The following is a 23,836-nucleotide window of genomic DNA, read 5'->3' on the forward strand; positions in this document are numbered from 1 at the left end:
GCACCATATTTCGGAGGTATATTATTTTGCAGTAAAATAATCCGCAATGACGGAAAAGTATTTTTGAATAAAGTATTTGAAGCGGCCACTTCCATCCCTCCGACTGCGACAGGCGACCGACGCTTCCGTACGACCACACTCTATTTGGATCTGCACACACACTTTTCATCCTCCCTTAACTGCCTGCTTCGGAACGTCATAACTTACTTCAGTTACGCTTAATTATGGATAACAGACGCTACAGATAAAGGACGCTTATGTAAAGATATTAAACGAGGGAGGTGTGGTCAATTATGTATAGTTGTATGGTATAGGCCTCCTCTCCCGACGAGAGAAGCTGCAGTTCCGCGCGGACACAATGCGGATTCCGAACTTCTCATACGTTATTCAATTGCTTTGCAGATTGTAACATTAAATTTATTGAATATCTATTGACTATAATCAAAAATACTTAATTATTAAATAATAATTTTTGCGAAATACTCCACTACTTTTTAATAAGGATTAATACAAAGATCAAACACTAACAAAAACTCCTTCCATCCGGCTTGATGCGAACTAGCCCTCTCAGCATACCGCACCTGACGCTCTTCCAACTGAGATATGGAACGAATACTGTTGGATAATTTTCCGAAAAATGTCAAGTACTTAGTGGACATTTTTCCGGAAAAATTCCCGAAAAATTGGAAAAATATTTTTCGAAGGCTCATATTATATTCTACGTTTAGAAATATCTTTGGAAGTTTTATTTAGCGTGAAGTATAAAATAAACGTATAGCTAAAAGCCACTTATAGAAAAACGAGATTTAAAATGATTTCACAACAGCGAATACAAACCTTTGTAATGGCTCCATCGTTTACGTTCAGTAACTTCAACTTCTGACAGATGTCAAAGTCAAATGTGGAAAAATAAAGGGAAAATATTAATTTTTCTGAAAAATTTGTTTTTTGAAATGGAAATTTTCCCATGACCCAACACCAGGAACTAACCCACATACTTGACGAATTTTTCTGTGTTTGTTTTTGTACCTTTGCAGGGGTTTTGCAGGTTTCCTCGCGATAGACATCGCGAAAAGCTCATGCTAAATTTTAAACTAATTTTGCACATGACTCAGGGGCAAGCCCTCGGACACTCTGCTTGAGAGGCGGTAGGACAAACAAGTCAAATAGGTTACCACGACTGTCCTAGAAAAAAAATTTGCACATAATTTTATCGACATTTGTAAAGACACTCATTTTGACAACGTCCAGTGCAGCGCGAGCGGAACTTCATCGAAATACTCGAACTTTCGAACGGGACAAATGTGTGTCCCAGCTTACAGCGCCCGCGCCGCCTGACTTGCAATAAAACTCGTTACTTACGGCGAAGGGAGATGACGTCACGTCGGCGCTGCTCGGCGCTTGGAGCACTGCCGTTCACATACTGTAACTGTTTTATTGGACTCGGTTGCCAACTCTCGCTTGTAAAGTGTTTGAAACCAGTACTATAATATCTATGTAGCAAACACGTCTTATTGAAGTGTGTTAACGCCATACGCACTGCAATCGCGGCTTTATTGGATTCCGTCATTCTCCGAGCTTTCCATGAGTCGTCGCTATAGTGCTACACAGCCGAGACAATATTGGAGATTAAAAACAAATGTATAGATATTTTTTGTTACGTTCCACAAACTATTTGACATTAGACGTTTAAGACTCGGAACAGAAAATGTCTTTGCTCTGGGAGAAGTGAAAAGTTTGTCCAAAATTTTGTGACAAGGTGAGCACTAAGCGAGCGCGGATGCGATTTCCCGCGGCGCAAAGTGCGGAGATGCGGAATTTGTGCCCTAATGGCGCCGCCATCCATGGCCTACATTTTAGATGCATTTAAAATGAACCGAGCATTGTCGCCCGACTTTCTAACAAGATTTCACGGTGACGTGTGTCGTATACTCTTCGAATCATCTCGACGTGACGCTCGCATTTACAAATTTATTTATTTTATTTTAAAGGACTTGTGTCCTTGTAAAGGACACAAATAACTAGTAAAATGTACATTATTCTCTCTCGTATTATCGAATTAATCAATTGGTTTTGTTTATAGCGTCTTACAGTGTATACTATCGTTTAGTTATTGTTCTGGCGTGTTCCATGGAATGGAAACCATACAGCGTAGCTTATCGACGTAATTGTCATTGTTCCCATTTGCCCTCGCACCTCACCCGCGTGCCACATTCGTCAGCTCTCTGCCACGCAGTGGAAAAACCTGTCACTATTATAAGATTTTGGCTTTAAAAATGTTTTTGCTTTCTTAATTTATGGATGCATAAATAAACAGATCGAGTTAGAGAAATGAATAGAGATTAATATCCTGTTCGAATCATATGATTATGTTTTAGTTATGGTCGTTTTTGTGCTTTCATAGACTTTGAAGTAAGTTTTCATGAAAACTACAAAATTGGCACAAGGGCTTTCTTTCATTCTCCATTTGGAATATTAAAACGCAACACTTGCTAGCTAGCTTCACTCAAAATGTGTGGTCTGACAGAAGTTTGGAACGTTGCACTGTACTATCACAAGACTCCAACAGACGCATGTGCAAAACCTTCCCGCGTCACGCGAAATATCTGCTCTACATGCAACATATTAACAAAGCCTCGTAACATCAAAGTCCGTCGGACGATGGAGCGCGACTGCCTCGAGGGTGAAGTCGATCTCGAATGCACTAATCAAGTGCGCCTGATTAGAGAAATTCGCAACAAAAACGAAAACGTTGCAATCGAGTTTCATTAAGCATCAAGCTCCTCTTGCTACGCTCCAGCTTCACGAGCAATACTGAAAGTATTGGAGTTTTTCTTATTGTCGGTGATGGTAAGAGTAAAGAATACGAAACAAGTTAAGTTCAACGTCTAAACGTCACCACGTCCAACTGATCAAGCGTTACCAGCAGCACGTCGATAATATCTAAAAAGGGGGACCCCCTGTCTCTGCTAATTATTTCAGAATTTTTCATCCATATAGATGATGAAGTACTATTTTAATATGACCGTGTGATTATAATAATAAACAGTAGAGTGCATTTTTTACATATCATCATCCTTAACTCAATATGCATTACGTCTCTGGGCACGGGTCTCCTCTAAGGGTGCCTACACTTAAGGGCCAAAATCTGCCACTGTGCCGACGTTTTCTTTTTTTTATTGTAGAGTAAGTGACTTGTGTATCTTGTCCTAAATCCTCCGGTAATGATTGTCTTTCTGATCAAGAAGTCAAAATTCAGAAAGTCGTTAATGTGTGGCTCTTTTAGTCGTTAACAGTGCATCAGCGCAAGTCGTGCGTTGAATTTATGAAGTCGTTAAATGAATTTATGTGGTATTGCACTAAGCCCTGCCTGACCCCGCGCCCCGTCTCGTACACCCCACCCACAAAACGCAGTACGTTTGAAGGTTAAATTTCGCGTTTATGCTATCTTAACCCGCTTAAAATGTGTGTATAGCAAGCTTTTAATGAATCCACATTTCAATATTTCAAAGCGTCCGAAACCGTGTGACGAATCGGCGTCGACGCCACTCGCAGGAGCACTAATCTGAGTTTGTACTCGTTATGTTTTCCTGGGTACGTCAATAGAGACTACTTTGACCGAACGTATGCTTTTCACTTCACATTACATTAGGTTATTTATGTTAATTAGCATCTATATATTTATACTATATCTTAATCATTTGTAAGAAATTCAAGCTCTTACCGCTTAACGGAATAGTTCCTGAGGTAGCTGCGCGGTGCGGGAGGAGTGACACTTTACGTAACAGTTACGTTGCGCAGCCACACGGTTTTATATCAACAAAATTTCTCGATATTCAATAGCAAGTTGATTGAAAAGGAGCCAAATGCCTTGTCTATTCATTTTAATTATCAATGAAATATTTTTTTTAGTATCGTTTGACGTAACAACAATTGACGCAACTGTCGCTCCTGTCGCACCGCGCATCTACCTCAGGAACCGACTCAGTTTAGCGGTAGGCCTGTAGTACTTCATATAAGGACTTGTACTATATAAATGTTGTTTTGTAATAATTTATGCTCAAATAAATAAATTTTGTCAAATATGAATATTCCTTAAAGGGAAAACGGAAAGACGAAGGAGCGGAAAGATCCGCAAAAGGAAATAAATGTTGCATATCACGGGCGGGTTTTCTACAGACGACCACGCCTCTATTGTCAAAGACGCAAAAATCAGTTTCGTATGCCGCAGCTGCAGCCCAGGTTGCGGTATTAAGAAAAAACAGCACACCCTGAGTCGTACCGGCTGTGGAGGAACCCTCAAGAAGCTTTTGTTTCAGCGTGAGCGATGGCCGCACTTAGTGTTACCGGCACCTCCGCCCGTAGGTACCGACACGGCCGCCACTCTCTTCGCCCCACTCAGCAAACATAAAAAATAATTCAAGTCTTGAAACTCCGCACCGATCTTCTAAACGAACCAGCAACACTACGTATTCAGTGAGTACTGTAACATCTGGATGTTTCCCTGGAAACATGAAAGGGAGCGTTGTCGACGCCGTCTTACGGTCATCGTGCAGAAAGTGCAAAACTCGCACGGAAATCCAATGAGTGGTTACGTTAGTGCAACTCGACAGCTGAAAACCAGATCCCTTCAAAACTTGATGTTGTAATTCGCAAAACATCATAAATCCGAACGTACAATTTCGAACTTCTTCTGAAATGCCTCATTCATTTATTACTTATAGACTTGAAATTCGTTTTTTAGTTTTTAACAAAAACTGTTATCGGTCTCACGGGGTGAGGTGCGGGCGGGGCGGGGATCTTATTCTGACCCTCGACCCTCGCCACTTATCTCATGCTCGCTGACCTAGATGTTCCGATACGTCTAAGTTTTTCGTGCCCAAATTGATTTGGGTGAAGTTTGTCGGCCTCAAACGTTTTCCTCCATCAGTCGAAATATTTTGGTGCAAGTCAATTCTTGCTTGATCGTTGATCAATTTTTCACTAAAATGTGTAACTACCTACAAACCTTGACTACCTCTAGTAAGTAAATTAGTTTTTAATGGGTAATGTTCCACTGACATTAAAATGAGATGGTTACTTCTATAAACTTTACTCGATGGAAATTAGGAAGACATGGCAATTGACTGCGGGCATCGAGTATATAACCAGAAATAGAGACGAAATAAGGGCCATATATTCCTGGTAACACATTAGCGATACAGCTCTTATAAATATCAACTCTCGTTTGCACTGAAATATAGACAGGCCAACTATTGACCTGTGTGTACGTCTCCGTATATTCCAAAAAATATTATGTATTTATTGTAATAAAGATAATATCTCTAATAATGCCGTGTTGTTCTGTTCGGTGGTGTGGGAAAAACATCAAAACATCTAATTACAAAACAAAAGGAAACAAATTTCATCGATAATTAAATATTAAATATGTAATTTTGAAATTTTCGTCCATTATAGCAAAGCTCAAGTTAAATGGTCGATTTGAAGTGAAACAGTTGACGACACTCATTGACGACACCCGTCAATTGTTTCGAACTCGGGCTAGCCAATCGGAGTGCAGTTGTCACAGTAATGATATGGCAGAATAGTTTTCAAACAACTTAAATGACATTTCGTCTCTATTTCTGGTTATATACTCGATGACTGCGGGTGATTGTGGTGACAAGCGCACTTTGAGTTTTCGTCAATCGTAGGCTGCGATCAAAAGGCTCGTTATCTTGATCTTTTTCCGACGCAGCGCTAATTCTCAAAGGTCTGCCGATGCACGAGCCGGCCGGCGGGCGGTTACCGGCTACGGATTTCGAAAATATTATAAAGTACCTACAATGTAATCTTTGCCTACGTCGAGGTTATTTCTCTCACGCAGATATCATTTAAAAGTTTCCATTAGGTATTAAGACACCATCACTCGTAAGGCCGACTGTGCCCATGGCAAAAAGTAGCAGTGACAATAGAACCGCATGGCTTTTGATGTTAGGTACCAGAACACTATCATTACCCTGCGTAGAGAGAAACCGATTACTTGGTTGTTGCTACTACTAATAGACAACGGAAACTAAACATTCTATATGTCAGCGGGCCCCCCGCACTGGCGGCACGGCCCGTTTGCACTCAAAATAAAACCCCTGTAACACTGGAAATTCAATGACAACCGCGTGCGAAGAGTTACAGTGGCGGCCAACTTTAAAATAAGTCTGAGATTCGTTTTGAACCAATGGCTGCTTCATAGCTAGGTACTGACTTAGTCCCGAACTCTACTCTCACCGCCAGTTTCTTTAATTGTTCTTCGATAGAATCTCGTGTGTGGACCGTTGCGACCGATGCCATGCAGTGCAGGTACAATGAAATAAACTACGATTACTTTATATGGTGCCGTTGCATGCTCCGTAATCTACAACCGCTAGAGGGCGCGAACAAGTAAACATCGACTCCTATGAAAAAATTAAATTAAAAGTAAAATAGTGAATAAATACTGTGAAGTCAATATTTTCGTAAACTACGTGTTCTAAATATTGTGTACAAGTGTTTGTGACGATAACCGAAAACTAGAACACTAAAATCTAGACTGTGTGTTATCTAGTTAAATTTCTGTATAAATACAAAAGTTTAGTGAAAAAAGAATAGACAGTTAGTTACAGAACCTGACATTTGACTCGATTATAAAGTGATGATAACCTTTATGTGTGTGGTTTTGTGATTTTTTTTAAATATTGCAAACTAACGGTCCGTTAAACACACCTTGATTTTTTGAACTACAACTTTATAAATCAAACAGTACCACAATTTCGTCACTTTTGTTAGCGAACATTCGGCCAAGTGGTGCGCACGGTCAGTTTCTGCGTTTGGGTCGGCATTGGAATTTAATGGTTCCGGGATCGAATCCGTCATTTTAATGCACATTTTGTTTTATTTATTTATTTGTTTTTTTTTTCTTTTTGACATTGCCAGAATATCTTAAAAAGTATTTGATGTGACATAATTAATAATCTGCCTGTAACGTAAGACTAGTAATACAAAGTGATAAGTGGCGCCATCTATTGACGGCCACTAGAAGCAAAAAAATTTAAATTGGTTCCGACGTACGATTTGAATCCCACTGTAAAGAGAGAGAAAATGGCACCAGCTTTACCAACGTGTTCAAAATGTAAAAAGAAGATGCTCAATAAAGAATTTCTTCACTGCAAAACTTGCAATAATGATTACCATTTGGATTGCGAAAGTGTTTCCTACAAACTGTTTCGTTTAATGAAGAACAAGCCAAACTGGAGATGTCGAAAATGTTTAAATGAAACACAGCAAAAAGTACATTCATCTACACCAAAACAGATTTCTCCCTCGTATAGCAGAGGGGCTCATTTTGTATCAGAATTGGAAAAGCCAGCCTCTAGCTTAAACACTACAGGTAATGAGGTTAAATCTCAAATAACACCTGTAGATCATGAAGATTATGTCACACAGCGAAGGAAAAAGTCATCATCCAACAACATCACTTACTCCACTGTTGATTCGTCAGGATCCTCCTTATCAGAGACTAACATAAGCAATCCTTACAAAAGTCTGCCTGATATGTCTACACTGCAAAATACGGAATTGGAATCATTAAAAAAGGAAATATATGATTTGAAAATTGCATTACAATCTACGGAAAACGAAATGGAAAATATTATAATAGAAAAGAACGGACTAGAAAAGAAGATATCGGAACAAGATCGTAAAATTCAATATTTACTTCATATTTGTGCAAATCCCAAAAATAATGCAGCTACAACAAAATCAGCAAGAAAACAAAGAAGACGATATGCAAATAAGCTTGACAAAACGAAAGATGAGTACAACTTAAGTCCACGAACACCAGGAATTCCTACAGACAACATAAATGAAGAGTTGACACCGATTAATCAAATTAATACAGATAGCGATGAGAACATCTCGCATAAAATGTCCGAAGAAAATAGTATTATGCGACGTAAGTACGAAAATAATACACGCAAGAGAAAAAGAATCTATATTCTGGCGGATGAACAAGGACAAGGACTTCGAGAGGCTCTACTTAGTCAGGTTGACCAAGAATACAATATTTTCTCTTTCTGGAAACGCGGTGCTGACCTGGTTCAGATAATTAATACCTGCAAATCAGATGTAGCTCAGCTCACCAAACAAGATTATCTCATAATTGCTGGGGGGATGAATAGTACAAATCCATTTTATCTAAAAACTAAGCTACTTGAATGGCTGAACACGATGAACAATACTAATATTATCATATGTGGGCTACCTGAAAACGCATACTTGAATAATACAAGTCTTAACTTTGAAATGAAACTTATTTGTCAGGGCTTTCCCCATTGCTCTTTTGTGAACATGTACTATAAAACGTCAAAATATGCATCGAAATTCTTTATACAAAATTTGTGTTTTGCTCTGACTAGAGAATTATGTCACCTATCACACAGGCGATGTCAGAGTTATGATTTATTAATTCCTCCCTGTAATTCCACACAAACGCCGCCATCTTTAAACCTAAAAAGTCAAGAACATCCCCAAGAAAATAGTCAAATCCCTAATACCGATCCTTTTTTATAGAGGACGTTGAGACATTGCATATTATGCATCAAAATATAGCCGGTCTTCTGAATAAAGGAGAACTGTTGGAAATTGCTATTCATGACACATGTAGAGATTTAAAAAAACCTATTGATATAATTTGTATAACAGAGACATTTGTTCCGTTGGGTCACGAATCCAATATACAGATCAATGGTTACTATTTAGGCGCGAGCTTTGGTAGAGTGTTAAAACAGAAGAAAAGGAAGCGCGGTGGTGTGTGTATTTTGGGTGACCGATCGGTTGAGTTGAGGGAGTTGTGCTTTGTAAAGGAATTAGCCTGTGAGCGCACATTTGAGTCTTGTGGGGTGGAGATCGTAAATTATAAATTAATACTAATATGCATATATCGAACTCCAGACGCAAATATTGAAATATTTTTTGAAAAACTTGAACTTTTATTAGAGAAATTAAGAACTAGAGCAAGGAAAAAGAATATAATTTTAACAGGAGACTGGAATATTAATACTTTAATTAAAGAAAAAAATTCAAACCGCTTAAAAGTAATCCTAGAATGCCACAACCTAGATCTACATATCCACACAGCTACACGAGAAAAGTCTTGTATTGATCACTTTGCTAGCACTATTAAAAGTGCTGTTGGTGAAACAATAAAACTGAAATTGTCTGACCATGACACTGCACAGTTCCTATCTGTACCAGTTGTAAGCGGAAAGAAATCTTTGACGTACTGGTATGAAATGAAAAGAGATTTAAGTCATGATAATATTACGAAATTTAAATTCTATTTAGCAACTTATCCGTGGTCTGGTATTTTACTATCTGGTAACCCAAAACAAATTTTGACAACCTTTCACAATGAATTACAACTACTATATAATTTATGTTTTCCAAAATACAAAATCAAGATAAAATGTTCACCACCTAAGTTGACCTGGCTCACAAAGGGACTCAGGATTTCGTGTGCTACAAAAAGAAAACTACGCATAGGTTATTACAAAGGGAAATCCCCTGCAAAAAAGTCTACTTATCGCAATTACAATTTACTATTTAAAAAATGCATTAATCTGGCACAAAAAATTAATAATAATAAATATATTAATAAAGCGAAAAATAAATGCCAAGCAACTTGGAACATAATTAATAGAAAGAACTCTAGTTACACCAAAAATATTATTAAATGTATAAATGTAAATAATATTAAAATAAATAACCCAATTGACATTGCACATGAATTCAATAACCATTTTATTAATTTAACAAATAAAGAAAATAAACAACAACAAAAAAATGATATCAGATTATTGAAACAGAATAGTTCTACAATTTTCTTATCTCCAACTGATGATAATGAAGTTAAAAAAATTATTAAATCGCTTAATAATACAAAATCAACTGGTTACGACGAGATACCTACTGACATTATTAAAGCCTGCTCGGGCGAACTGGCTCCCATCTTGGCACAACTCATTAACTTGTCCTTTGAACATGCAATATTTCCACCAACTTTCAAACGATCGGTAGTAAAACCCCTGTTCAAAAAAGATGACAAACACAATTTGGAAAATTATAGACCCATAGCTTTGATACCTGTTTTGTCTAAAGTTTGGGAAAACGTTATGCATGCGAGATTGATGTCATTTGCCACCAGATTTCAAGTGATAAGACCAGAACAGCATGGCTTCCAGAAGGGCAAGTCCACTACCCTAGCTTGTTTCTCGTTTATTAAAGATATTTTAACTTGTATAGATAAACGGATACCTGTCACTTCCATTCTGTTTGACATGAGTAGGGCATTCGATTTCGTATGTCATGAAACATTGCTGGCTAAGTTGGAGGCATACAGGATACGCGGTAAGGCAAATGACTTAATAGCTGACTACCTTCATGGGAGAACTCAATGCGTAGAAATAAACAACTTCAATACACATTTAGAGTACGTTGCATACAGATCCAAATTTAAAGTTAATAGGGTGGGGGTACCCCAAGGATCGGTCATGGGACCCCTCCTGTTTATTCTCTACATTAATGATTTACCTATGATCACACAGTATCCATGTACCATGTTTGCGGATGACCTATCCATTATTGTGTACAAAAAGCCGACACTTGATTTGGAATTCGAAATAAATGAAACCGTCAGACGAGTGGTACATTGGTTGGAATCCAATAATCTTCAAGTGAACCTCTCCAAAACTACGTTCTTGCAATTTTTAAACCGTAATAAAAATCCTGTAAAACTCTCCATAATACACAACAATAGTCCCATAGTAGAGTCGACCACAACGAAGTTTCTCGGTATCATGCTAGATACACATCTCACCTGGACAGCGCATGTAGAGTCAGTCTGTGAAAAAATCAACAGATTTGTTTTCGCACTTTACAGACTTAAAAATACCTGTGACCAGAAAACTGCCCTGATAGCTTACCACGGCTACGTGTGTTCGACTCTGCGGTATGGAATTGTAGTCTGGGGTAACTCTGTAAACATGGATCGAGTTTTCATACTACAGAAAAAGTGCGTAAGAGCAATGTGTGGTGCAGGTCCACGAGATAGCTGCAAACCTCTATTCATAAATCTAAGAATATTGTCCCTTCCTTCTTTATATATATATGAAACGTGTAATTTTGTCAAAACCCATAAACAATTATTTATTGCCAATACCGCTCCTTTTTTGACCCGTTATCCCAATCGTTTGACCCAACATATACACACTACGACATTGTTCCAAAGGAATTGCTATAACATGTGCATAAAATTATATAATGTATTACCTGACGATATGAAAATGTTACCTACACCTCGATTTAAGAAATTGCTGTTTGACTTGCTTGTGACAAATTGTTTTTATAGTACGCATGAGTTCTTGACATATAAATTTTGAAGATTGTGACCCTCTATGTAAGTTTTAATTGTAATTTAATTGTATTGACATGCGTTCCTATTTTATTATATTTTGTTTTTGTTATTTGTATTCATCATTTCAACTGATTAATTATTTTATTTTTTTTCTAATGTAATTTGATATGTAAAGTCAATAATATTTGCATGCCAATTGCTGGCGCAACACGCTGAACTTTTGTATTTGTACATATAATGTAATAATTGTAATCTACTTACCGTGTATGCTTGCAAATAAATATATCTCTATCTCTATCTCTATCTCTCTATCTACAAAGCACTGAAATGTCATTATAGAATTGCAATAAAATGTCACAATGTCCTTTGTCAAATCCTAGTACGTCCTATCGCGCGAACGATTCGATAGGTTGAGAGCAATTATAGGTGTGTGCCAAATATTTTGCTGCCATGTTGACACTCTGAAGTAGCGACAAAGTGCGACTCTTACCACGACAACAAGGCGCCCCTCCGTCGCCTACTTGCCACTAATATATGTCACGTATCTATATAGTTTGCAAGGACTAAGCAATTTAAAAACATTAAAAACATTGAACGATTTAAACAGACTATTATTTCCAGCATAACCCGTTAAGCTTTGTATGATCTTCAATCTGCCTCCTTTCGGCACCAATTGTTTATTTCGAGGAGCGTTCAGTACATTCAAACTAAACCTGCGTTTTTCAAACAGCTGAGCGTCATGTTACCTCATTAGGATTCAAGCGAAAGCAAGCGGAACCACAACAACAATTTTGTCGCTCTCTGCGTCGATAAACGGCATTCGGGCGAATGCCGTTTATCCAACTCGCATATACCTCGCAACTCGCATATCGTAGAATTCGCATTCGCTTGCTATATCACGAAACAATTTAAGTATAAAAAACGTGCTTATGTCATTATAAATGCGATCTACTGTGGCAACACTGCTGCGCTTGACATTATTGCGCAATTGATACCTTTCATATCCGCACTGAGTACTTCCACCAACCAGTACCACGTCTATTTAACACGAGTATTTAAAACAACTGCAGCCAAAAAAATGCTAATTCAATACGACAACTGTACGGGTTTCTCTGTTGGGTACATAGACATTCCGAAATATTTTGAAATGGGTAATGAAGTGTTTATGAGAGCGGCACATTAGTCTGTCGATGATCGGACATAGCGTTTTCATGATTCACTGCTAGGAATTTTACATTATTTGACATGAGTGCATAGTGTTGCACGTTATGTATGTGCATATAGGTACGTAGTAGAGCTGTTTACCTTAACTCGTGCTCATCAATTATGTAATGCATCTTAAACCTCTATCGGGAACCTCTCTCTTGTGTGAAACACGCTTAATGCAGCCCCGTGCCCGCGATTAAACCGAGAAAATGCAGCAATTTCCTGCTCCTTGACGCGCAATTTTCGCCGTTTGACATGCTAATGTAAAGAACTATTTGTCCAATTTTCGATGCATAAAAGTATTAGCTCCTTTAAAGAAACATTAGTGTCAAAAGAAAATATTAAAATAGATTCCTGTCTCGGGAATTCCTTATATTACTCAACCTTTTCCAGTCCACCAAAACAGAGCGCGTTTATTGTAAATTAAAAATTACGGAACGCGATGTCCCATTAGAACGGTACATTTGCAATTCTCTTAAACGAAGTGGGCCCAAATGGCACTACTCGTCGAGGCGCGGACGCAGGTTTGAGAGAGTTAAGGCTGCGACGAAATATGACATCATAAAGTACAGAATTAGCTGAAATGGCCCGTGCGCCAGAAGAGTCGCCGCTCCCGCACCGCCCCGCACGACCTACTGCTCTACATAATCGTTATAAGTTTGTTTGGAAAAAACAATGGCTAACTATATACGTAAAATAAATTGTACTCGCCTACTAGGTTACGAAACACTGATCTTAAAATTGACTAAATTGTTTAAATAAAATTGATAACCTACTTTCTTATGATATGACTAAGAGACGGTAATTAAAACTGCGACGACAAGGGGCGCAACAACAAACGCCATCAGCGTTGCAATGCCGGGTGACAGTGCGCGTTACACGTCCCTCATTTGCAACAGCTCATCGCGTAAATCATCGCTGCAGTCGATATCGAATGACCGTAAATTACCGAACAGTAGCTTAAAAATGACGTGTAAATTTATTTCATCATCATCATCATGCGCCGCCTGATTTCACTCAGTGCTGGGTATATGCCTCCGAGTTTTCAAAAAATCAAAATCATAATCAAAATAATCAATTTCATAGGTAAGTATTATTACACTTGAAATCGTCACATTGATTACACTCTACCGCTCATTCGTAAGGCAGATTCCGCTGAGAAGAATGAACAAGAAACTCTAAGGGTTGCTCTTTGTAAATAACATTTGTACACATTCAACATTTACAATGTTTTTTTTTGCTTTCAAACATCAGAGATCGAGACTACCTCCATGAGCTAAACGGGTTACTACCACGGATTTTTGTCATGCAAGTACGCAGAAGTTGTATAATAACCTTTAGTATAAAGTTTTTGTTTCATTATAGCTTTAAACCTCGTGAAAGGCAAATTTTCTACATCAACCGGAATCTTGTTATAGAAGCGTATACAGTTCCCCTTAAATGAATTTGTCACTTTGTGAAGACGACTATCAAGAACAGCTCGTTTATTTTTATTCCTCGTATTAATGTTATGTCTATCACTATTTTTTATAAAGAGAATTCTATTCCTCTTAACATAAATTACAATTTCATAGATGTAATGTGACGCTAGTGTAAGAATATTAATTTCCTTAAATTTATGTGTCAAAGATACTCTGGGGCCCCGATTGTAAATTGCCCTAACCGCACGTTTCTGCAGGACAAAGATTCTATTGATATCGGCGGCTTTACCCCAAAGCAAAATGCCTTATGTCATTAGACTGTGAAAGTAACTGAAGTAAACCAATCCAGCTGTTTCGACGCCTGAAAGTTTCCGTATATTTTTAATCGCGTACACTGCAGAGCTGAGCCGTTTTGATAACTTACTTATATGTGGACCCCATTGCAATTTAGCATCTAACGTTATACCTAGAAATGCAACTGTATCCACAAGATTCAATTCTAACTGCAATGTTTGTAACCGTCTCTCTAACATTAGGTAATGTAAAGTTCACACAATTTGTTTTTTTCTCATTAAGGAGCAGGTTATTAACAGCAAACAAATCAACTACTTTAGATATAGTATTGTTCACATCGTCGTAGGAACATTTAGGGTTTTTTAACTTTAAATAATAATGAAGTATCATCAGCAAACAATACTATCTGATGTTTTAAACCCTCCATGAGGCTAGGTAAGTCATTAATATAAACTAAAAACAAAAATGCACCTAGAATTGAACTTTGAGGACACCCATGCTAATTGCAGACCCTGATGATCTCGTACCGTTAACATAGACCCTCTGTACTCTACCACTCAAATACGATTTAAGAAGGTCGAGGTCACGTCCCGTCACACCATAATGGCGAAGTTTCCTGACCAGAGTATCATGGTGCACACAATCAAAAGCCTTGGAAAGGTCACAGAGTAGACCAATAGCGTCATGTGAGTCTTCCCATGGATCAAATATACGTTTCATCAACTCAATACCAGTATCGGTTGTAGAGCGACACCAAGAGAAAACGAAATTGTTTAGGAGACATAAGTTATTACTATAACAATGTGCACACATCTGATTTAGAATTATTTTTTCAAAGATTTTACTGAGTGTTGGCAATATTGAAATAGGTCTGAAATTTTGGCTGACATACTACCGGATTTGAAAAGTGAAATAACTTTGCTTTGCTTCATAAGGTCAGGAAACACACAATCATCAACACATTTATTAAAGACACAGGCTAAGTAAGGCGCAATACAATCAATTATAGAAGTAATTACTCTGACTGAAAGACATCAAGGTCAGCAGTATTTTTATGTCTATAGACTTAAACGCTTTAACAATATCGTTTGGAAATACATGACGGAACCTTACGAACACATTATTATCTTTTAGTAAGGATTCAGCGGCGGTGGGGGATGAATATAACGACTTAGTAATCAAAGTTGGAATGTCAGTAAAAAAAATCAAATATTTTAGCAACTTCTGCGTCTGTGTTTACAATTTTGTCATTAAATCTCAGTTTAAAATCTAAGTAACGAGGTTTGACCCTTCCAGTTTCGCTGTTTATAATATTCCAAGTTGTTTTTAGTACATTCGCGCTGCTTTTAATTTTATTATTTATAAACAATGCTTTAGCTTTACGGAAAAGAAGTCCGTTATCTGCCCAGGATGCTGCGAGAGGCCATTGAAATTAAAAAACATCCTAACTTCAACAGGGAAGATGGTTTCTCCGTACCACCAGTTTGGGATCCAGTATTTCCTCCAATGAAAAATCCCAAACAGACATAGACTGCAGTACTAATTAATATGTTTTAGTTTATTCTAATTTCTATTAATAATTAATAATAATTTAAACTTAATAAAAATTCATTCAATAAAATAATTTGTACAACTTAATGTAGCGTAAATTGGAATGTTTTCTTTGTAAAATTAAAAATAAGGTATTTAATTAATAACTATTGTAACTATAGTGAAAAAATAGGGTGGTTTGTATTAATATTAGACGTAACTGGTTGAAGACTGTACCACCTCAGTCAACCGTGACCATGGGACCTGTAAAGGGCCCGAAACGTCGGTTTGAAAAAACAAATATACGCGATTTAAATCCGGAAAAATAGTTTCATTTTCTATGTGTAACAATCGCGAAAACCTAAGAACTCGATTATTACAGTTAATTAATAATTCCATTTCTAACTCTTTACCTTTCATGTCTTAAATATTTTCGTGCGCCAAGTGTAATATACAATTTATTTTATTTCTATGAGTTTTAGGTTGGTTTTTTACTGTCACTGTATTGCAAGAGTATTTCTTCGTTGTCTAATTACTGTCGTTTTTGTGCCACTTCCCACGGTCCTGCGCTAGTTCCATCCAAATGCGCCAAGCGACGCTAGCAGTGTCGTCTGCCCACGTCGCCGCCCGCTAAGCTCCCGACATTCTAGTACCCAATCGAAATTTATTTTACCTATGGAGTAAATGATTATTTGACGTTGACTTTGACCATACTTTGACGCAGCCGAAAGAATCAGCGTTTTTATAATGACGCCTCACGATAACCGCACCATGCTAAAATTTTCGTATTTTAATTCTGATAATATATAACTTGTCTATCAGTAGCCATTTAGTAAACCTAAGCGCAGGCTGGATATGCTCCCTTTTCTGTATTGTTTGTCGTGTATCGCGTCTCTCGAACTTCGCACATGTAGCGCCGAAATTAACAAGGTTCCATAGCACCCGCTGCGCTACGCTATTGCACTGCGAATTTGCTTACTTTCATTTTAATAACAGAGGTACATATAAATAAACATACAAAATAACGATACAAAAAATCATGATTCTCTCAAATATTTATTAATTTTACAGTACATGTCGCTGCCTCGCCTGAGCCTGACCCGGATATTTGCCTTAATGTATATTTGCGATCTTCTTGTGTTGTGAATTCAATCCTAGTTTTAAAAGTGGCGTGTGTTTGAATTTAATTGAACGTTTAAGTGGCTTCAACGAAGACTAAGGGCGCTGTGTGTGTTGCGTTTCAGTGCCATCGGCGCGCATTCTCGGCGGGCCGGACCTGCACGTGGACATAGGGTCCACTATCAACCTCACCTGCCTCATCCAGTTCAGTCCCGAGCCGCCTGCCTACATCTTCTGGTACCACGAGGACGAGGTGAGCGGCGAAAAAGTAATTATTCATTCACATTACCTTGCTACTTACTGCTTACCTATTTATTGTTTGTGTTCAAGTGTGTCCAAAATGTTGAACTATATACACAATGGTGCTGGGTCCCTCAATCTACCCCACTGTGTAATACTCAAGTACATTATTTTATATGAAATTAGTTAACTTTTTTGACACGCTCGTTATTTGTTATTTAACTTATAATGTAAATCAAGAAGGGCTAAGCGTGAGCTTCAAAAGGCGTAGGCTAATAATGAGCAGAATAATGACTAGCGATCGGCGCTAAACATGACAATGACACAAAATAATGCTGATGGCAATCGTAACCTCAAGGGCCTGCTAGCGCGATATGTTATCCTGAGACGTGTTGTTTGAACGTGGAATTGCTGCGTATGTCGCCTAACACGGCGTACACTCCAGCAATGGCGCTATAAGCGCTCCTCTCTGGCGCCGTCGTCGCGTCACGCGCTTCATTACGATGATACCCAATTTAAAGGTTCCCGCCCCTGCTCTTCCGGTCCGCCCGCGTGTCTGCTACAGGGAAATGAAGCAATATTTCCAATTGCCTTTACATCATTTCAGGTAAAGTTACTGCGACTGTAATATATAAAGAGATTGACATTACCTAGATTAAGCGTGTGTCGCCGTTGCCTGCCTCGGTGGACGAACGGTTACCATGCCGGACTGCCACGCAGAGGTCCCAGGTTCGATTCCCGTGTAATTTGTGGTTGTCTATTTGTGTGTCCATGGCACCCGCGACACAGGGTTTCCCTAGTGCGTGGTTATGTCGAGTGTGTGTGTGCGTTATTATTATTATTATTAAATGCAGATACATATGTACCGCCTATTAAATGCGAGCCGCCCAGCTAGTACACACCGCGACCTTTTCTTGCTCACAGATGCCAAATGACTGATAATAAGGCACTTGCGAAGGCGTCGTCGTGGCGGGCGCAGACACTGAAGCTTTATTAGTTGCGTAACTAATTTGCGCACGGCATACTAATACCTAGTTACAAATTCTCATTGCTAAACTAGTCGCAATGGAATTTCATCTAATAACGACGCTTTTAATTAGTTTTGTAACTAATTGTGCAATCAGAACGCTGAAGCTGGCGGTGGCGGTGGCACGGAGGTGAGGCGGTAATCAGCTATTTGTATTCATTCGTGACGACGCCACCGCCTTCAACTATTTATCTGTCTCGCGGCCCGCGGTGCTTGGCCTCGCATCGAAGGGGACCACCGTACCTTACTATCAGGGATCGGAATAGGTAGAGTTTTTTTACCTAAACTTCGAGGAACATAGACAGAAAATGGAGACTACCTTACGGCAATATTTTTTAGGTTTAAGAAGATTAAAAATTTACGTAATTTGGGACAAGCAGGTACACTGTATTTTTCTTAATTTTGCGACGCTATGTTCCTCGAAGTTTAGATAGAAAAACTCTACCTGTTCCGATCCCTGCTTATTATATTATTTGTAGCACAAGAGATCAGCACTAATTCCTATTTGACCTTAGTAGCTTGTCGATTTCAGTGCTAACAAAAAATCTTATTTGACTTGTGCTGCACAGCGAGTCTTCTTTTCAAAGCATTGAAGAAATAAGTATATTTATATCGTGTTGGCAAGTGCTGGCCAAAGAATGGACAGTTGACAGTTCAGGTTGATAGTTAAGCGCAGATCTCTTAGTAGGTAAGCCTACTGCAATACAATTGTGCGTTAGTTGTTGTGGAGCGTTGGCGTGCGCGTGACCGTGTTGTGTGTTCAGCAGGTGATATCGTACGACTCATCCCGCGGCGGCGTGTCGGTGGTGACGGAGAAGGGCGCGGCCACCACCAGTTACCTGCTGGTGCAGGACGCGGCGCCGCACGACTCCGGTCGCTACTCCTGCTCGCCCTCCAACGCAGAGGTCGCCTCCGTGCGCGTACACGTCCTCAATGGTAATAATAATTTTCATCACACTCGCTCGTAAATAGTATGATTGCATGGTGGCTAACCCTCGGGCCTTTTTTCTTTCCATTACAGACATGGCCGTTTTTTTTTTCATTTGTGGCACGACATACTTCTTTACATAGGTCAGGCTCAAATTCAAGCAAGAAAGTTACTTAAGTTCAAAATAAAAATATTCGCTTAAAATGTTATCTGAACAGAAATTGAATTGCGATTCAGCCACACACTGCATAAATACTTATTGTTAAGAATTTCTTATAATTGATTTTAATTATTTTCTGTATAAAAATTTTGCATATTTTTTGCAATCTATCATGGCTGTTGCGTCTTTGCTTTTTACAACATTTTAATTTGAGTTGTATTATCTATGGGAGAATAGCTAGCTGACCATCTTTTGACAAAAAAAAAACGCCATTTGCCATAATAATTGTTGTGTTGTAAACCATATTTGTTCATACAAGAAATAAACATTGTATTTATTTCCTCGCAAATGTGATGAAAATCATTGTATGTATCACAGACGGTAAAAAAATTAGAGATGAAACGAATATCCGGTATCCGGCTTCTATGGCCTAATTTCACTATTCGGCACAGATAATGAAACGAATATCCGGCCGGATACCGGATGTTTAACACTGAGAGAAATTCATAGTCAGTACACCAAATAAATTGATTTATTGTTTAAAGATGATAGTAATACGATAAACAGCAACTGCAAGATCGTTGACAATCTGTTTATTGCTTGAAACTGAAAGAACTATGAAGTTAGCTAACGGTATCTGTAAATTTAGTACTCAAATTTCTTTAAAGGTAAATTATGGTGGATGAAGACCAGTTGTTCTGCATTAAATGGTAAAAGTTGGTTCTATTTATTTTCAAAATCAAAACCAGCTTCAGAGGATAGTTCTCTACTATAAATTCTTGCAAACTTTATTAAATTTTAAGTATTTCTTGTTATTGTTAGATAGATAGATGTATAAAACTTTGTTGTCTTGCATCACACACAAAATAATATAATACAGTAAATTGATTAAAAGAGACACACAGGAATTAAAATGAAAGAAAATGAAATAAAAAGAAATAGAAATACAATAAATAAAAAAACATAAAAACGTAATAGTGACCTAATGATCAACAGCTCGTGTGTGCTAAAGCAAGCGAAATAGGTCGTGGCTTAGTGCAAAATTTGCCCAAAAGTAAAGCGCTGATTTTCAGCCACCACCTTCGAGGGTAGCGCGTTGCGGTGCATCAGAAACAAAAACATTGTCAAGTGAATGTAGTGTACATATGTGTTAGTATCACGTGGGTATTATGTAGATTATAAAAATATTTAAAAAAATAATAACTGTAAAAAAAATCAGAAAAAATGGTAATACATATTCTAATTGATATCATAATTAAAATAAAATAACAATAATTAGTACTTAATAGAGATGAAAGTCATTGTAACATAAAAATGATAATAAATGTCTATGAAGTAATGGGACTTCATTGTAGAAGCTATGTGAAGAGTTTAGGAATACACAGGTTTTGCCTATCAAAAATAAATTCCCTCAAATGTTTTTTAAAAGTAAACTGTGTTATTGCCATATCACGATCGATTTGACCTGTTTTCAAATATAATGTGTACCTACCTACCTATAATAATGAAAGGTGTATCTGGTATCAAGACTTAGGATTAATTAGATCACAAACAAATTAATGAAATTAAATTGAAACAAAACAATAATGAGTCTATCAAGTGCTAGGCTTATACTTGTCACAACTAGAAATTTGGATATAGCCAAAGATTGATGTAATTGCTTTTTTCCTTCTCCATCGCGAGAAATTTGCATTCGGCACAACAAACAAACAGCACAGGTATTAAAATATTGCCAAATTTGCGATTTTTTTACTGTTAACATTTTTAGTCTCATGTGGTAAAGATACAAATGAAGAGGAGCAAAACAAGCTCCAAAACAAATGAAGGATAAATACGTAACAGTTCTGTCTAGTTCTGCTTTCCATAATATTCGCAATGTGCATTTTGCAGGCGAGCGGCCGGCGGCGATGCAGACGGGCTCCGCGGGGCTGTCGAACAGCTCGTGCTGCATCCTGGCGCTGTTGTTCGCGTCGGCGCTGCACGCGCGCCTGCTCGCCGCGCTGCTCGCCAGCTGATCGCCGCCTCTCGCGTAGTTTGTTTCGGCACCGAGGACTCTTCGCGGTGACGCGCGACTAGGGAACGCTCCACATTCCTTGCACGGGACTTTGCCTTTACGATTTACACGAGATTGCGATATCACTTGCTGTATCTCCGGCCAAGGAAGCCGGAGTAAGTTGAGTGGGTTGTGTTGAGTTTACGCTCCGTGCGCACGCGACGACCGCGAACCGTCGTGACTTCGCGAAACACGTGCGAGGGTATCGAGCCCAATAAATTTTACGAAGTTTTTTGTCTAAATAAATCTTTAAGCGAAAACGTAGTTTTCGGCGAGTAAATGAAACTAATATAAAAAGGTTAGACACGTAATTGTAAGATTTTTATGAGAAGCTAATAATAATATATAGTAGCGTCAAATCACTGTGATTAATGTCTCACGCCCCGCCCCCGTCGTCCGCACTCCCCGCGCCTCATCCTTCGTCTAATCGTGTCATTTTGTCCCGAAGATATGGTGAAGGTCGTGGTGACCTGTCGCCGGCGGCGACCTCTGCTTCTGCTGCATTCGCTTCATGTGTCACGTAAAAGTAAACCATCATTCCTGCGCTTTTCGTTGGCCGAGATCCATCCCAAATCTACCTGCGCCCCCTCGCTGACCCCGCACCCGCAGTCCCCTGTAAATAACAGCTTCCTCTTCTACGTTTCGATAGAGTCACCATTCATAAGTTAAGTCGAGACGGGCTCCAAGTTTTTCTCCTCGGAGATTGTAAATACTTAATACGATAAATGTTAAAATGATGAGATTTATAATTACGTTACATGAATGCGAGATGTTTGTCCGAGTAGTATACAGAGAGAATGCGACGTTTGTTTATGATGTTTATATATTGACACGAACTAGCACAAAAATTCAAATGTTTATTTATGTTTAATATAATTCCTTATCATTGTTTAATGGAAACTATGTTTAATTCCAACATCTGTTAACTCCAGCGCAACGCGTTTAAGCGTATTATTTATTTGTATTCGTTATATTTATTCACATCGGCGATAAGGTGACAACAACATACCATTATCGAAATATCTACAAACACACGATGATTGCGCAAGAATTTAAAAAACCTGTCATGAGTTTACAAAAAACATAAATAATTTACAAAATTTAATTTATTTAATGTAAAATACCAAACTGAATAGTTAAGAGATTTTGTCACTTCATCGTCATGTGCACTGAACAGTGAATGGAATTAAATGGAATTTTGTAATTTCCACTTTATAGATTAATTGGTTGATATAAGACGGTCGGAAGATCCTAATTTTATTGCAAACAGCTACTTTTACCTGACGAACATACGTTTGGAGTGTAATTGTTAATATCAAAATAACCCAAAGAAGCTGTCCAGTTTCTTGAACAAGTTGGGTAATTACGCAGCTGGCGCAACAAATGTGCATCCAACCGTCTTCTGTTATATAATTAAAAAATATTACGTATCTATATATAAGAACTAGCAAATTGTTCGACAGTTGCTGAGAGCGTTACAAAAATTATTACAAATGTCTAATTGTAAATTTATTAAGCGTCAAGTTGTATAGAAACATAACTACTTATTGTATATACTGTAGGCAGAGTTTTACAATAACGTTGTTTTAAGTAGACCCTAATGAAGTGTATAATACGAGACTATGTGTGGAAACATGAAACTTTATGTATACATAAACCGAATAAGTTTGTTTTCAAATAAAGTATTTAATATTTAAGTACGTGGACGTTTCACTTAGATCACCATTTCATTGGTCAGCGAAGTGCCCCATAATTGTTCGGACGCGAGATGGCGGTTGTCTCAGTCTAAATAACACACCGTAGGCAAAAATCTTAAGACTGACAGCTCTCGGAGACAAACTTGTTCATATGGCAGACTTGTATAATAAAATAAAATAAATGACGTCGCTAGAAACAGGTCATGCGATACACATTCTCAACTTTGTAAATAAAAATGGTAGTTTAGTGGTTTGATAGTTTAGAACAGCCATTACTTACGCTCGTCTCTTCGAGTGGCGCAATCGCATTGACTCGACTTCAATTGAATCTCCTAAGTACAAAGAAGAATACAACAATGTCTTATTACACTACTTTACTCCAATCGAATAACTAGACTCTTGCCATCCATATATTAATCTACATACACGTCAAGACATCATAGTATTATTAATCGTAGTGTCAATATGAATATAAAGTATTTTTAAGAATAGAAAATTCTTAAGACTTTTACAGCTAGGCAGACGCGATTGGTTTAGTTACACGACGTCACGCCCCGAACGCAGGAGACGCGAGTCAAGGCCTGCGTCTAATGTTCATTTTATAAATTTATTTTTAAGGTTAACAAATGTTATCTTGAAATGAACAATATGATATGATATGTATCTTTAAACAGGTCGTGACGATAATGACCAAGCGTTTTCGTATGTAAAGCGTGTCTCGATGAAATTGCACGTT

The 23,836-nt window shown here is 38.1% G+C and overlaps 1 protein-coding gene across 1 annotated transcript in view; it reads left to right on the top strand.

Moving 5' to 3' along the window:
• LOC113229897 (zwei Ig domain protein zig-8-like) overlaps positions 1–22,735 on the top strand; it is a 434,645-nt gene extending 411,910 nt beyond the window's left edge. Inside the window, exons 4-6 of the mRNA XM_026463586.1 lie at positions 17,121–17,248; positions 19,030–19,198; positions 21,241–22,735. Coding sequence (XP_026319371.1) covers positions 17,121–17,248; positions 19,030–19,198; positions 21,241–21,365 — 422 coding nt within the window. The 3' untranslated portion in view covers positions 21,366–22,735. The remainder of the gene's footprint in view (positions 1–17,120; positions 17,249–19,029; positions 19,199–21,240) is intronic.
• The last annotated feature ends 1,101 nt before the right edge of the window (positions 22,736–23,836 follow it).

Source organism: Hyposmocoma kahamanoa, unplaced genomic scaffold, assembly GCF_003589595.1.
Source record: "Hyposmocoma kahamanoa isolate Upper Pololo Valley unplaced genomic scaffold, ASM358959v1 63, whole genome shotgun sequence".
Taxonomy (NCBI): domain Eukaryota; kingdom Metazoa; phylum Arthropoda; class Insecta; order Lepidoptera; family Cosmopterigidae; genus Hyposmocoma; species Hyposmocoma kahamanoa.